This window comes from Giraffa tippelskirchi, chromosome X, assembly GCF_054371585.1.
Source record: "Giraffa tippelskirchi isolate mGirTip1 chromosome X, T2T-mGirTip1v1.2.pri, whole genome shotgun sequence".
NCBI lineage: Eukaryota > Metazoa > Chordata > Mammalia > Artiodactyla > Giraffidae > Giraffa > Giraffa tippelskirchi.
In genome coordinates, this window is record NC_137289.1 from 103,846,071 (window position 1) to 103,862,663 (window position 16,593).

General features: G+C 38.4%; 1 protein-coding gene across 1 annotated transcript in view; it reads left to right on the plus strand.

The window, feature by feature from the left end:
• Positions 1-16,593, plus strand: part of LOC145536368 (phosphatidylinositol-3,5-bisphosphate 3-phosphatase MTMR8-like) — a 221,919-nt gene that overhangs the window by 46,278 nt on the left and 159,048 nt on the right. Inside the window, 2 exon segments of the mRNA XM_081565575.1 lie at positions 11,517-11,639; positions 14,874-15,036. Of these exon segments, the coding sequence (XP_081421701.1) occupies positions 11,517-11,639; positions 14,874-15,036 (286 nt within the window).

Sequence of the window (16,593 nt, forward strand, 5' to 3'; positions counted from 1 at the left end):
AATAGCTGAGAAAAGAAGAGAAGTTAAAAGCAAAGCAGAAAAGGAAAGATATACCCATCTGAATGCAGAGTTCTAAAGAATAGCAAGGAGAAATAACAAAGCCTTCCTCAGTGATCAATGCAAAGAAATAGAGGAAAACAACAGAATGGGAAAGACTAGAGATCTCTTCAAGAAAATTAAGAGATACCAAGGGAATATTTCATGCAAAGATCGGCACAATAAAGGACAGAAACAGTATGGACCTAACAGAAGCAGAAGATATTAAGAAGAGGTGGCAAGAATACACAGAACAACTATATAAAAAAGATCTTCATGACCCAGATAACCATGGTGATGTGATCACTCACCTGACATCCTGGAATGTGAAGTCAATCGGGGCTTAGGAAGCATCACTACAAATAACGCTAGTGGAAGTGATGGGATTCCATCTGAGCTATTTCAAGTCCTAAAAGATGATGCTGTGAAAGTGTTGCACTCAATATACCAGTGAATTTGGAAAGCTCAATGGTTTCCACAGGACTGGAAAAGGTCAGTTTTCATTCTAATCCCAAAGAAAGGCAATGCCAAAGAATGTTCAAACTACGGCACAGTTGCACTCATCTCACATACTGGCAAAGTAATCTCAAAATTCTCCAAGCTAGGCTTTAGCAGCACATGAACCAAGAACTTCCAGATGTTCAAGATGGATTTAGAAAAGGCGGAGGAACCAGAGATCAAATTGCCAACATCCGTTTGATCATAGAAAAAGCAAGAGAGTTCCACAAAAACATCTGCTTCTCTTTTATTGACTACACCAAATCATTTGACTGTGTGGATCACGAAAAACTGTGGAAAATTCTTAAAGAGATGGGAATACTAAACCACCTTACCTGCCTTCTGAAAAATCCGTATGCAGATCAAGAAACAATAGTTAGAACCAGACATGGAACAACAGATTGGTTTCAAATTGAAAAAGGAGTACGTCAAGGCTGTATATTGTTCCCCTCCTTATTTAACTTATATGCAGAGTACATCATGTGAAATGCCAGGCTGGATGAAGCACAAGCTGGAATCATGATTGCTGGGAGAAATATCAATAACTTCACATACGCAGATGACACCACCCTTATGGCAGAAAGCGAAGAAGAACTAAAGAGCCTCTTGCTGAAAGTGAAAGCGGAGAATGAAAATGCTGGCTTAAAACTCAATATATAAAAACTAAGGTCATGGCATGCAGTACCATCACTTCATGGCAAATGGATGGGGAAACAATGGAAAAAGTGACAGACTTTATATTCTTGGACCCCAAAATCTCTTCAGATGGTGACTGCAGTCATGAAATTAAAAAAAGCTTTCTCCTTGGAAGAAAACTTATGACCAAACTATACAGCATATTAAAAAGCAGAAACATTACTTTCCGACAAAAGTCCATCTAGTCAAAGCTATGGTTTTTCCAGTAGTCATGTATGGATGTGAAAGTTGGACTATAAAGAAAGCTGAGGGCCAAAGAATTGATGGTTTTGAACTGTGGTGTTGGAGAAGACTCTTGAGAGTCTCTTGGATTGCAAGGAGATCCAACCAGTCAATCCTAAAGGAAATCAGTCCTGAATATTCATTGGAAGGGCTGATGCTGAAGCTGAAGCTCCAAAACTTTGGCCACCTGATTTGAAGAACTGACTCATTTGAAAAGACCCTGATGCTGGGAAAGACCGAAGGCAGGAGGAGAAGGGGACTACAGAGGATGAGATGGTTGGATGGCATCACTGACTCAATGGATATGAGTTTGAGCAAGCTCCAGCAGTTGGTGATGGACAGGGAAGCCTGGCGTGCTGTGGTCCATGGGGTTGAAAAGAGTCGTACATGACTGAGTGACTGAACTCAACTGAATATTTGAATATATCCTTGAAAACATGGTGGAATTGCATGAATTTTTTTTTATGTAACTAGTGATATCTTCAATATTTCATTCTGCTTCTTATTTTTTCACTAAGCCATGTATTTTTTGGATCTATTCATGTTGCTATGTGTACCTCTAACCTATTGCTACTTTTCTTGTTGTTCAGTTATTAACTTGTGTCCTACTCTTTGGGACTCCATGAACTGTAGTTCATGCTAGGCTCCTTTGTCCTCCACTGTCTCCTGGAGTTTGCTCAAATTCATGTCCATTGAGTCAGTGATGCTATCTAAGGACCTCATCCTCTGCCTTCCCCTTCTCCTTTTGCCTTCTGTGTTTCCCACCATCAGAGTCTTTTCCAGTGAGTTGGCTCTTTGCATCAGGTGGCCAAAGTATTGGAGCTCCAACTTCAGGAACAGTCCTTCAAATGAATATTTAGGTTTGATTTCCTTTAGGATTGACTGGTTTGATGTCCTTGCTGTCCAGGAGACTCTCAAGAGTCTTCTTCAGCACCACAAGCAGAAGGCATCAATTCTTTCATGCTCGGCCTTCTTTATGGACCAAATCTCACATCCATACATGACTACTGGAAAAACCGTAGTTTTGATTATATGGACTTTGGTTGGCAAAGTGATGTCTCTGCTTTTTAACATCCTGTGTGGGTTTGTCATAGCTTTCCATCCAAGGAGCAAGGGTCTTTTAATTTCATGGCTGCAGTCACTGTCCACAAGGATTTTGGAGCCCAAGAAAAGAAAATCTGTCTGCTTCCACTTTTTCCTCTTCTATTTGGCATGAAGAGATGGGACCAGATGCCATGATCTTAGTTTTTTGAATGTTTTGTGTTTTAAGCCAGCTTTTTCACTCTCCTCTTTCACCCTCATCAAGAGTTTCTTTAGTTCCTCTTCACTTTTTGCTGTTATAGTGGTATCATCTGCATATCTGAGGTTATTGATATTTCTTCTGGCAGTCTTGATTTCATCTTGTTATTCATCCAGCCAAGCATTTTGCACAGATGTACTCTGCTTAAGTTAAATAAGCAGGGTGACAATATACAGCCTTGATGTACTCCTTTCCTAATTTGGAACCAGTCCATGTTTGGTTCTAACTGTTGCTTCTTCACCCTCATATAGGTTTCTCAGGAGACAGGTAATGTGGTCTGGTACTCCCATCTCTTTTAGAATTTTCTAGTTTGTTTTCATCCACACAGTCAAAGGCCTTAGTTTAGTCAATGAAGCAGAAGTTTTTCTGGATCTCTTTTGCTTTCTCCATGATCCAACGAATAATGGCAATTTGATCTCTGGTGCCTCTGCCCTTCAAAACCCAGCTTGTACATCTGGAAGTTCTTGGTTCATGTACTGGTGAAGCCTAGCTTGAAAGATTTTGAACAAAACCTTGCTAGGATATGCTGCTGCTGCTGCTGCTGCTAAGTCGCTTCAGTCGTGTCTGACTCTGTGCGACCCCAGAGACGGCAGCCCACCAGGCTCCGCCGTCCCTGGGATTCTCCAGGCAAGAATACTGGAGTGGGTTGCCATTTCCTTCTCCAGTGCATGAAAGGGAAAAGTGAAAGTGAAGTTGCTCAGTCGTGTCCGACTCTTAGTGACCCCATGGACTGTAGCCTACCAGGCTCCTCCGTCCATGGGATTTTCCAGGCAAGAGTACTGGAGTGGGGTGCCATTGCCTTCTCCTCCTAGGATATGCAATGAGTGCAATTGTACAGTAGTTTGAACATTCTTTCACATTGTCCTTCTTTGGGATTTGAATGAAAACTGACCTTTTCCAGTGTTGTGGCCACTGCTGAGTTTTCCAAATCTGTGGTATATTGAGTGCAGCATTTTAACATCATATTTTAGGACTTTAAATAGCTCAGCTAGAATTCCATCATCTCCACTAACTTCGTTTGTAGTAATACTTCCTAAGGCTCACTTGTCTTCACATTTCAGGATGTCTGGCTCTAATTGAATGACCACGCCATTGTGGTTATCTGGGCCATTAAGACCTTTCTTGTACAATTCTTCTGTATATTCTTGCCACCTCTTCTTAACCTCTTCTGCTTCTGTTAGGTCGTTACTGTTTCTGTCCTTTTTCATGCCCATCCTTGCAAGAAATTTTCCCTTGATATCACTAATTTTCTTGAAGAAATCTTAGTCTTTCCCATTCTATTGTTTTCCTCTGTTTCTTTGCATTGTTCATATAAGAAGGCCTTCTTACCTCTCCTTGGTATCCTCTGGAACTCTGCATTCAGTTGAGTATATCTTTCCCTTTCTCCCTTGTCTTTCATTTGTCTTCTTTTCTCAGCTATTTGTAAAGCCTTCTCAGACAACCACTTTGCCTTGAATTTCTTTTCCTAGCGGGTGGTTTTGGTCACTGCCTTCTGTGCAGTTTTACCAACCTTCATCCATAGTTCCTCAGACACTCCATCTACCAGATCTAATTCCTTGATTCTATTTGTCACCTTTACTGTGTAGTCATAAGAAATTTGATTTAGGTCATACCTGAAAGGCCTAGTTTTCCTTACTTTCTTCAATTTAAGCCTGAATTTTGCAATAAAGAGCTCATGATCTGAGCCACAGTCAGCTCCTGCTGCTGCTGCTGCTAAGTCGCTTCAGTCGTGTCCGACTCTGTGTGACCCCATAGACGGCAGCCCACCAGGCTCCGCCATCCCTGGGATTCTCCAGGCAAGAATACTGGAGTGGGTTGCCATTTCCTTCTCCAGTGCATGAAAGGGAAAAGTGAAAGTAAAGTCACTCAGTCGTGTGCGACTCTTAGCGACCCCATGGACTGTAGCCTACCAGGCTCCTCCATCCATGGGATTTTCCAGGCAAGAGTACTGGAGTGGGGTGCCATTGCCTTCTCCGACAGTCAGCTCCAGGTCTTGTTTTTACTGACTGTATAGAAGAAGTTCTGCATCTTTGGCTGCAAAGAACATAATGTGATTTTGGTATTGACCTTCTGGTTATGTCCATGTGTAGAGTCATCTCTTGTGTTGTTGTAACAGAGTGTTTGCTATAACCAGTGTGTTCTCTTAGCAAAACTCTATTATCCTTTGCCCTGCTTCATTTTGTATGCCAAGGCCAAACTTGCCTGTTATTGCAGGTATCTCTTGACCTCCTACTTTCGCATTCCAATAACCTATGATGAAAAGGATATCTTCTTTGATGTTAGTTCTAAAAAGTGTTGTAGGTCTTCATAGAGCTGGTCAACTTTAGCTTCTTCAGCTTTAGTGGTTGGGGCATAGACTTGGATTGCTGTGATGTTGAATCGTTTGCCTTGGATATGAACCAAGATTATTTTGTTGTTTCTGAGATTGCACCCAGTTACTGCATTTCGGACTCTTTTGTTGACTATGAGGGCTACTCCATTTCTTCCAAGAGATTCTTGCCCACAGCAGTAGATATAATGGTCATCTGAATTAAATCTACCCATTGCTTCTAATACCTGCTTAATGCTGCACTACATCTTGAGTTACCTATTATCCCTGTGATGGAAATGTTCTGTATTGTATGCGTCCTCTTTAGGACCTATATGAAAATTTCTTTGGGCTCATTTTCAGGAATAGAATTTCTGGATCACGGAGTGTACTTTGTTACTTTAATTATGTAGTACCAGATTGATCTCCTGAGTGGTCTCAATCTGTCTATATCCTGTCACCCCCTGACAGTTGTAACAGATGAGGGTTCTTTTATCCCCAACACCCTACTGACACGTGGAATTTTCTAGCCTCCCAGTTTTTTCCAGTCTTACAGACTTAAAGAACTATCTTGTAGTTTTAATTTTCACTTATGTAATTACCAGTATCTTGAGTGTCTCTTCATGGTTGTATGCCTATTGGATTTCCTATTCTGTAGCTTGCCTGTTCTTATATTTTTGCCCGCTTTTCTATTAGAGCTTCCGTCTTTTTTTCATTGAGTTACAGGAGTCCCTTATATAGTCTAGATAATGATCTCTTGTTAGTTTTAGACATTTTATATATTTTCTCCTATTCTGTTATTGATTGATTTTTCAAGTCTTTTCCTGTCTCTCAGTCCGACATATTTTGCATTTTCTAGTAACTTTATAGTTTTTCTTCTTACATATAGATATGTAAGAAGATATCTCTAGATTACACTTTTGCATATGGTAATACATAGGGATCTAGTTTTATTTTTCTTCATGTATTGATAGTTTCCCCCACATATTTGGTAAGTACTTATATCTTTTGTCGGAGAAGGCAATGGCACCCCACTCCAGTACTCTTGCCTGGAAAAGCCCATGGACGGAGGAGCTGGGTAGGTACAGCCCATGTGGTCGCTAAGAGTCGGACACTACTGAGCGACTTCACTTTCACTTTTCTCTTTCATGCACTGGAGAAGGAAATGGCAACCCACTCCAGTATTCTTGCCTGGAGAATCCCAGGGACGGCAGAGCCTGGTGGGCTGCCATCCATGGGGTCGCACCGAGTCGGACACGACTGAAGCGACTTAGCAGTAGCAGTAGCAGTATATCTTTTGTTCATAATTAGTAGTGCCACGTTTATCCTATATGAAGTGCCCATTCATACACAAGTTTGCCTTTGAGCTGTGAGCCTTTATCAATGGTCTATTTGTATAGTTTTGTACTAGTACTTCAGGCCTTTTTTTTTTTTTTTTTTTTTTTTACCCTATGGCTTTGGGTATATCTTAATATCTAGTAGAGCAGATCTTCCTTTCTTCACTCTTCTAAGATTTATTTATCTATTTATGGGGTTATAGTCTTCTTTTTAAATTTAGAATAAATGTATGAAAAATCCATTTTGAAATTTAACTGAAATTACATTGAATTTATAGATTAATTTGGACAATAATTGTCATCTTTTTAAAATTAAGTTGTCCTATCCAAGAGAATGGATGCCTCTTCATTTCTTTAAGTTGTCTTCAATTTCCTGTATTAGCGTTTTAAAGTTTTTTCTGTAAAAGTATCATATATACTTGGTTAAGCTAATTCCTGGATTCTACATGGTGTTGCCACTGTGAGTGGTATTTTCTTTATGGTCATTGCTTGTATAGAGAAACATTTGAGTTTTGTAGGTTGGCATTTTATCTAGAAACCTTGCTGAATTCCTCTAAGTTCTAATAGTTTGCTGATTCTGTTTTTTTTTTTTTTCTTTGTAGAAGATCTCCCATTATCATTTTATTGGGAAGGTTGTCTTCCCAGTAAATAGTGCCAGATACAGCGTTTGACTTTCAGTCCTTGTATTTCTTACTTTTCCCACTCTTTTTTTCTTATTGTATTGACTAGGATATTTAAAAGAGTAGCAGTGCCAGTCCAGGTTTGATGCATGAGACAAGTGCTCAGGGCTGGTGCAATGGGATGACCCAGAGGGATGGGATGGGGAGGGAGGTGGGAGGGGAGTTCAGGATGGGGATCACATGTAAACCCATGGCTGATTCATATCAGTGTATGGCAGAAACCACTATAATATTGTAAAGTAATCAGCCGCCAACTAAAATAAATTAATTAATTTTAAATAAAAAGAGTAGCATTGATAGATGGGTCCATTTTATCTTGTTTGTGATTTTTAAGTAATGCATTTAGTTTCTCCATTACACATGACATTCTTTGTAGGCTTTTAATATATAATCTTTCCCAAGTTGTGGATGTTTACTTCTGTTCCTAATTCACTAAGGGTTAACATCATAAATAGAAATGAACTCAAAAGTATTTTTCTCTATCAATTGAGATAAATCATTTGATTTTTCTCTTTTAATTTATTCATGTGATGTATTCCTTTGAAATTTTTCAGTGTTGAACTATCTTTGCTTTCTTGAGTTAAATTTACCTGATCAAATGAATATATTTTTGAAAATATACTGTTGATTCATTAAATAATTTTATTTGGATTTTTGCATCTATATTTCATAAGTAAAATGGTATAAATTTTCATCTCTTATAGTTGTCTGTTTGGTTTTAGAATCAAGATTATTCTAGCCTCATAAATAAAATAGACTAACTGTCATTCTTTTTCTAACACTGGAATCAATTGGATAAGATAGTTTGTTTCATGAAAGTTTGGTAGAATTAATTAGCAAATCCCTCTGGACTTGAGGGATTTTCCTTGGAATTTTTTCACTTCATGTAGGTTTTTCAATGTATTAGCATATTGTTCATAATACTCTCATTTAAATAAATTTGTTACATTGTTTTTCCTTTTATATTCTGTATTTTGTGTACTTGCCTCTTCCCCTTTTTTCCTGGTCAGTCTTCTCAAAGATCTATTAACCTTTTTAAAGAATTAAATTCTAATTTTGTTCATCTTTTCTATTGTTTATTTTTTGGTGTGTGTGTGTACGTGGGGGGTGATTACCTGCTTATTAATTTCTGTGATTTGTCTTTTTTCTCTGTTCTTTTGCTTTTTTCATTGTATTGGATAATTAACTAGTTTATTAATATTTCTTGTTTAATAATAAGTGTACTTAAAGCTGTACCTTTCCTTCTTAGTTCTGCTTCAAATGTGTCCCACAATTTTTCATTTGTTGTGTTTTTATTATTTTTCAATTTTAAATATTTATGAATTCATTTATGGTTTGCTTTTAACCCAAGGTTAATTTAATAATATGGTATTTTGTTTCCTAATATATGCTAACTTTGTCTATTATTCTTTATTAGTTTCTAATATCATTGTATCATGGTTTAAGAATGCAGACTGTGTGATATTGAACCTTTGGAATTTATTGAGTCTTCCTTTACAGACATTGTCATGATGTCTTTTTAGAAGTGTTCTATTATTTGTCTTGAATGATTTTATGTTCTTTATTTGTTGGATATAGAGTTCTCTGTATATCTGATAACTTGAAATTTGTAGTTATACTGTGAAAGTATTCTGTATCTCTATTCATTTTTGTTTTTTGTTTTTGTATGTTTAATCTTATCAATTCCTAACTAGTGTTAAAATATCCAAGTGTTTCCTTTGTCTCTGCAATTCTGCTAGTATATCATGCAAGATGTATTTTGTCCTGTTGTTCTTTGTCTCTTAATTCTATTTTGTCAGATTATAAGAATGCTACTCAAGCTTTGTTCATATTTGTCTAGTATATCTTTCCTATCTTTTTATTTTCAACTTGTTTACATCTCTTTATTTTAGGTATATATCTTTTAGACTGAGTATTGTTGAATATTTGTTTTAATTCAGTCTATAAGTCTCTCTTATAATTGGTAAGTTTAATTTGTGTATATTTGTTGTAATTCTCTTATATTAGGACTTATTTCTGGCATTTAATTTTATAATTTCCATTTATGGTACTCTTTTGGGTTTTTTTCTTTCTACTTTCCATTGGGATTTATCAACTTTTCTCCTGCTTTTTAGAAAGTAATATATTCTATTTTCTTACACTTTAATGTAAGATCTTAAACTTAAGATCTAATCTCATGTTATTTACCCCTATTGATTTTTCCATACACAATAACTGCCACTTCCCTCCAATAAGATTAGTACCTCATCCATGTCCTATTTATCTTCTACACACATCTATCCCATCACAGTAACATCATCTAGAATTTTAATCCTTCTTGGAATCCATGTTTCCCTCTCACTTTTATAGTTTCTTCATGGTTGATTTAGGAAAAGGAAACACAGATCATACTAGTTTGCTACCTTGACAGAAACTAGAAAAAACCCCCATTTTATAGTAAATTAACAGCATTTGTCTTACTTTGAATTACCCCACTACCAAGGGAACATTTCATGCAAAGTGAAAGTGAAGTTGCTCAGACGTGTCTGACTCTTTGCGACCCTATGGACTGTAGCCTACTAGGCTCCTCAGTCCATGGAATTTTCCAGGCAAGAGTACTGGAGTGGGTTGCCATTTCCTTCTCCAGGGATCTTTCCAACCCAGGGATCAAATCCAGGTCTGCCACATTGCAGGCAGACGCTTTACCGTCTAAGCCACCAGGAAAGCCCTTTCATGCAAAGATGGGCACAATAAAGGACAGAAATCGTAGGGACCTAACAGAAGCAGAGGATATTAAGAAGAGGTGACAAGAATACATGGAAGAACTATACAAAAAAGATCTTCACGACCCAGATAACCACAATGGTGTGACCACTCACCTAGAGCCTGGAATGTGGCATCAAATGGGCCTTAGGAAGCATCACTATGAACAAAGGCAGTGGAGATGATGGAATTCCAGTTGAACTGTTTCAGATCCTGAGAGATGATGCAGTGAAAGTGCTGCACTCAATATGCCAACAAATTTGGAAGACTCAGCAGTGGCCACAGGACTGGAAAAGGTCAGTTTTCATTCCAATCCCAAAGAAAGGCAATGCCAAAGAATGCTCAAACTACTGCACAATTGCACTCATCTCACACGCTAGTAAAGTAACGCTCAAAATTCTCCAAGCCTAGACTTCAGCAATACGGGAACTGTGAACTTCCTGATGTTCAAGCTGAATTTAGAAAAGGCAGAGGAACCAGAGATCAAATTGCCAACATCCGATGGATCATCGCAAAAGCAAGAGAGTTCTAGGAAAACATCTATTTCTGCTTTGTTGACTATGCCAAAGCCTTTGACTGTGTGGATCACAATAAACTGTGGAAAATCCTGAAAGAGATGGGAATACCAGACCACCTGACCTGCCTCTTGAGAAACCTGTGTGCAGGTCAGGAAGCAACAGTTAGAGCTGGACATGGAACAACAGACTGGTTCCAACTAGAAAAAGGAGTACATCAAGGCTGTATATCATCACCCTGCTTATTTAACTTCTATGCAGAGTGCATCATGAGAAACACTGGGCTGGAGGAAGCACAAGCTGGAATCAAGATTGCTGGGAGACATATCAATAACCTCAGATATGCAGATGACACCACCCTTATGGCAGAAAGTGAAAAAGAACTAAAGAGCCTCCTGATGAAAGTGAAAGAGGAGAGTGAAAAAGTTGGCTTAAAGCTCAACATTCAGAAAACTAAGATCATGGCATCTGGTCCCATCACTTCATGGCAAATAGATGGGGAAACAGTGGAAACAGTGGCTGACTTTATATTTTTCGACTCTAGAATCACTGCAGATGGTGATTGCAGCTGTGAAATTAAAAGACACTTACTCCTTAGAAGGAAAGTTATGACCAACCTAGACAGTATATTAAAAAGCAGAGACATTACTTTGTCAACAAAGGTCTGTCTAGTTAAGGCTATGGTTTTTCCAGTAGTCATGTATGGATGTGAGAGTTGGACTGTAAAGAAAGCTGAGCGCAGAAGAATTGATGCTTTTGAAATGTGGTGTTGGAGAAGACTCTTGAGACTCTCTTGGCCTGCAGGGAGATCCAACCAGTCCATCCTAAAGGAAATCAGTCCCGAATATTCATTGGAAGGACTGATGCTGAAACTGAAACTCCAATACTTTGGCCACCTGATGCGAAGAGCTGACTCATTGGAAAAGACCCTGATGCTGGGAAAAATTGAGGGCATGAGGAGAAGGGGACAACAGAGGACGAGATGGTTGGATGGCATCACTGACTCAGTGGGCATGGGTTTGGGTGAACTCCCGGAGTTGGTGATGGACAGGTAGGCCTGGCATGCTGTGTTTCATGGGGTTGCAAAGAGTTGGATACGACTGAGTGACTGAACTGAACTGAATCACGTATGGTGAGTTGATAACTTAATCAGCATTTTTCTCCACCCCACCCTTTTAACAGGTAGAAAACGTGAAATTACTGGATCGTTTTGTAGGTAAGAAACCAGCTAATGGAAGTCTGTATCTTACTGCAACCCACCTGATCTATGTGGAAGCTTCTGGTGCAGCCCGAAAAGAGACATGGGTACGTATGTTCATAAGAATAAATATCAAAGAGTCTTGAAGAATTTTGTATACATGCTTTCTCACATGGTAGTTTTTTGAAATTTCAGTTAACAGTTAAATTGCTGTAAAACCTTTTCTTCAAAGACTCTGTTCTGAGTAGGTCTTTTCATAAATTGAATCATATGATTTCTCTTCCCTCAAGTTGTTGACTATAGTCATTTTAAACTATATGAGACTTTTCCTCAATATTTTTAGGTAAAGTGGTCTCTGCTTATTTTCAAGATGCCTACTTGGTAAGCATGCTGAAGTAATTTAAAACCTTGCTACACATCAAATGTGGTTCAACAACTAAGAACATCTGTATAACCTGGGAGCTTGTTAAAAATGCAGAATCTCAGGCCTAAGATTTTAAATTTCTAAAATGCTCTTAGGTGATGCTGGTGGCCCATGGACTATATTTTGGGTATCAATAATATAGACCAGATGTCTGACCTAAGACAAAGTGGTGTGTGTGTGTGTGTGTGTGTGTGTGTGTGTGTGTGCATTGTTACATCTTTAAATAATATTCTGTAATTTGTTTAGCACTACTAACATTACTTTACATTACTTTATGCCTTGCTTATCCTAAAGTATCATCATTTAATCTTAATCATTAGCTAGATTTATGCTTAGACCTCTGTAATAAGTAAAACATGCTTCTGGTATATGGCATAGCACAGCAATTAAGACTAGAGCTAGCAAGTGAAATCCCAGCTTCAACAGTTACTACCTTTGTAACCTTGGACAAGTTATTTAACTTCTCTGAGGCTCACTTCCCTCATCTGTAAAATAAAGGAAATAATAATGCCTGATTGTATGAATAAAAAAGGTAATGTTGTGCCTAAAATCATGTCTGGCACATGATAGAGACTATTATATAAGTATAAAGTGAATTAAACAGACTATACATTTTTAAAAAGTATTTTAATACTTCCTTTTTAAAAATACCATGACTTTTCCCACATGACATTATATCTTGTTCACTTTGGTATGATGAAAGGATTGAGAAAAGCAGAATCAGAAGAGTTGCTTTTAGCTAGACTCAGTTGTACACTAACTGGCTATATGAACTTGGGCAAGTGACTCTTGCTTTCTAGGCTTCAGTTTCCTCATCTGTAAAATGAGGTGGTTAGATTATATAATTAGTAAGGACTCTTTAATTTCTAACGGTTTGGGAACCAGTTCTTTAGTACTGTGCCATGAGCCTTTCCTCTTTCTACCTGCATTTACAGACAGCATACATCTCCAAATTTGTTTCTACTGGGTATTATTTCAAACCTAATGGACTAGATCTGGAAGGGAGAACTTATGTTAACTTTCTTTATGTCAAAGGCGGCATATTTGCCCAGTTAGTACTGTTAATGAGGCTCTTTCCAGCCTTAGTCTGCTTCACTTTCTGCCTCTTTCTAAGTCACCAGTTTTTTGCCTGGCACCTGTTCTCAATGATCACTGTTTCACTGCTCAAACATAGATCTACCATATTGATCAGGAGGGCTTTGATTTTCTTGAAATTTGATATATTAATTCCTGTTACATTATCAGTAGCTTTTTGGCCCTTCAAAACTGCCATGGCAGGAATTAAGTTTGACAAAATAGTTAAGACAGATATTAAGATGGAAAATTCCTTCTTGGAATATGTGAATAGTCCTGCATCTACCCCATTCTTAGATGATGGTTATGATTAAAAGATTTCCTGAAAGAGATTTCTTTTCAAAATAAATGGGAGCTGGGGCATAGACTGTGTGAGATGGAGGAAAAGAAAATACAATGATGATAGGAAGGCCATCCCAAGCACAGGTCAGGAAGTCCAGAAAATGAAAAGAGCACACTTTAGGCTCTAGTGGCAGGAAACATCAGAGACAGAGATAGGAGGAGAACATCAAAGACTAAAAGTGTAAAACTATGATTCTATGGCATTTTGAAATTATAAAGAGAGACTTGCATTATTTGTATACAGTTTCTTGTACCAATTCCTTTTCCATGCATTTCTTTTTTGCTGCATTAGCATGAGCAGGGATGATGAAACTAAAGATTTAATAATCCTTCATATTTTTAAAATAAATCAGAGTTATTAACTTGTACTCTCATGGGAAATAACTTTCTTAACTACAATACAGTGCTCATGTATAGTTATTTTAGTCCTTAGTCCTATAGTTTCTACTTATTCCCTGAGTCACTTAGGTAAAAATTTCCTTCATTTCTTCTTTACTGTCACTAGAGTCTAAGATGTGGAAGAGAAATTTTCCTTGTAATATTTCTAGTTACATCTTAATTCCAGGACTAGAGTTTTTAGAATTTCTAGAGAAATAACCCTGAACAAAGTTAGATTGCCATGGTTCAAATTCTGTCTGTGCTACTTTTTGAGTGAATGTCCTTTGATGAAGAATTCGCTTTTCAGAGCTTTGGTTTCTTCATTCCTGAAATGGGATTATTATACCTCAAAGCATTGTTACAGGGGTTAAATAGTTAATGATCATGGACCACTTCATGAACAATAAAGCAAAATAACAATTATTAATCATTTTAACTAGTAATTTGATAGAACAAAAGGAAGTTCTATTTTCCTCTATGACAGTCATTCTACTATGATTTTTAAACTCCAGCAGTCTGGTGGACTATAGTCCGTGGAATTGCAAAGAGTCAGACACGACTGTCTGCATGGACACAACTCTCTGCACAGACAGTCGGACACGACAACCCAGCAACTAAACAACAACAATAGTTCTAGAAGCCATCTGTTCTGAGCCAAATTCACCACAATTGCCTCATAAATCTCTTAACCTTATATCCCTAAGGAGAGATAAGTTGTATAATACCATAATTTTCTTTTCATTGAAAGTGTGAAAGTAGTAGTGTTAGTCGCTTGGTTGTGTCCAACTCTTTGCGACATATGGACTGTAGCCCACCAGGCTCCTCTTTCCGTGAAATTCTCCAGGCAAGAATACTGGAGTGGATAGCCATTCCCTTCTCCAGGGGATCTTCCCAACCCAGGAATTGAACCCAGGTCTCCTGCATTGCAGGCAGATTTTTTTACCACTATTTACTTCTGTTTGACAGAAACCTAGTTTTGCATTACAATGGATGGTTATAGGCTGTAGATATGACCACATCTCTGGTTATGCTGTTACCATTACTGAAAGTCAAGCACATTGATAGTGATAGATCTAGTGCATGTCTGTGATCTTTGTTGTTGTTTTTCTTTTCTGTTTTGTAGATTGCACTGCATCATATTGCCACTGTGGAGAAATTGCCTGTCACTAGCCTGGGTTGTCCCCTGATCCTCCGCTGCAAGAATTTCCGGGTGGCCCACTTTGTTTTAGAATCTGATGTTGTGTGCCATGAGGTTTATATTTCACTCCTAAAGCTTTCTCAACCAGGTAGTTGTGATGATAGTATTTTTATCTAAAACCATTGTAATTTCCACCCCTCCACCAGAATGGCATAATGGAAGGATCATGGGCTATGGATTTCAATAGACCTAAATAAATTTGAATCTGGGCTCTGTCTCTTACAGCTCCATGGTATTTGGGCAAGATGCATAACCTTTGAAGTCAGCTTCCTCACCTGTAAAAACAGTGATAGTGTAAGATCCCCGTGATGGTTTTTTCATGCATTTTCACTCTGTACTTGGTATATTGTAGATATTTGACAGATGTTACTTCCTTCTCTTTCTTTCATCTTAAGTATCAACTTGTAAATTTTTCCGCAGTTCAGAAAGTAAGACTGCTTTGGAGCAAAATTTTGTTGTTGTTGTCTTGCAAGCTTTATGTTTTGCCTATTGTTCCTACCCCTACCTATGGTTCCAACTAGCAAACTAGGGAAATTAATCAGAGTCCTTAACACAGTTATCCCTACTTCCTCTGGCCTCACCTTCTCATCTTCCAGCCCAACTCCAGGTGGCTAACCCATAAGCTTTCTCTGGTTTTAGTTTGTGGGCTAAAGTCCTAGTTTCTGGGTTAGAATTGTATTTCCCGTCACATTTTCTTCTACTCATGGCCTAGAATAATTTCTTAGAATTTGCTGGTATTCTGTTGACAGAGGCTATCTTTTAGCTGGCACAGCATTTTGTAAAAGGTTCTGGAAGACTCCATCCATCTCTGGAAAAGTTATTGCCAGTGTTCAGTTCAGTTCAATCACTCAGTCATGTCCGACTCTTTGTGACCCCATGAACCGCAGCACGCCAGGCCTCCCTGTCCATCACCAACTCCCGGAGTTCACCCAAACCCATGTCCATTGAGTCAGTGATGCCATCCAACCATCTCATCCTCTGTCGTCCCCTTCTCCTCCTGCCCTCAATCTTTCCCAGCATCAGGATCTTTTCAAATGAGTCAGCTCTTTGCATCAGGTGGCCAAAATATTTGAGTTTCAGCTTCAACATCAGTCCTTCCAATGAACACCCAGGACTGATCTCCCTTAAAATTGACTGGTTGGATCTCCCTGCAGGCCAAGAGAGTCTCAAGAGTCTTCTCCAACACCACATTTCAAAAGCATCAATTCTTCTGCGCTCAGCTTTCTTTACAGTCCAACTCTCACATCCATACATGACTACTGGAAAAACCATAGCCTTAACTAGACAGACCTTTGTTGACAAAGTAATGTCTCTGCTTTTTAATATACTGTCTAGGTTGGTCATAACTTTCCTTCTAAGGAGTAAGTGTCTTTTAATTTCACAGCTGCAATCACCATCTGCAGTGATTCTGGAGTCCAAAAAAATAAAGTCAGCCACTGTTTCCACTGTTTCCCCATCTATTTGCCATGAAGTGATGAGACCAGATGCCATGATATTAGTTTTCTGAATGTTGAGCTTTAAGCCAACTTTTTCACTCTCCTCTCTCACTTTCATCAAGAGGCTCTTTAGTTCTTTTTCACTTTCTGCCGTAAGGGTGGTGTCATCTGCATATCTGAGGTTATTGATATTTCTCCCAGCAATCTTG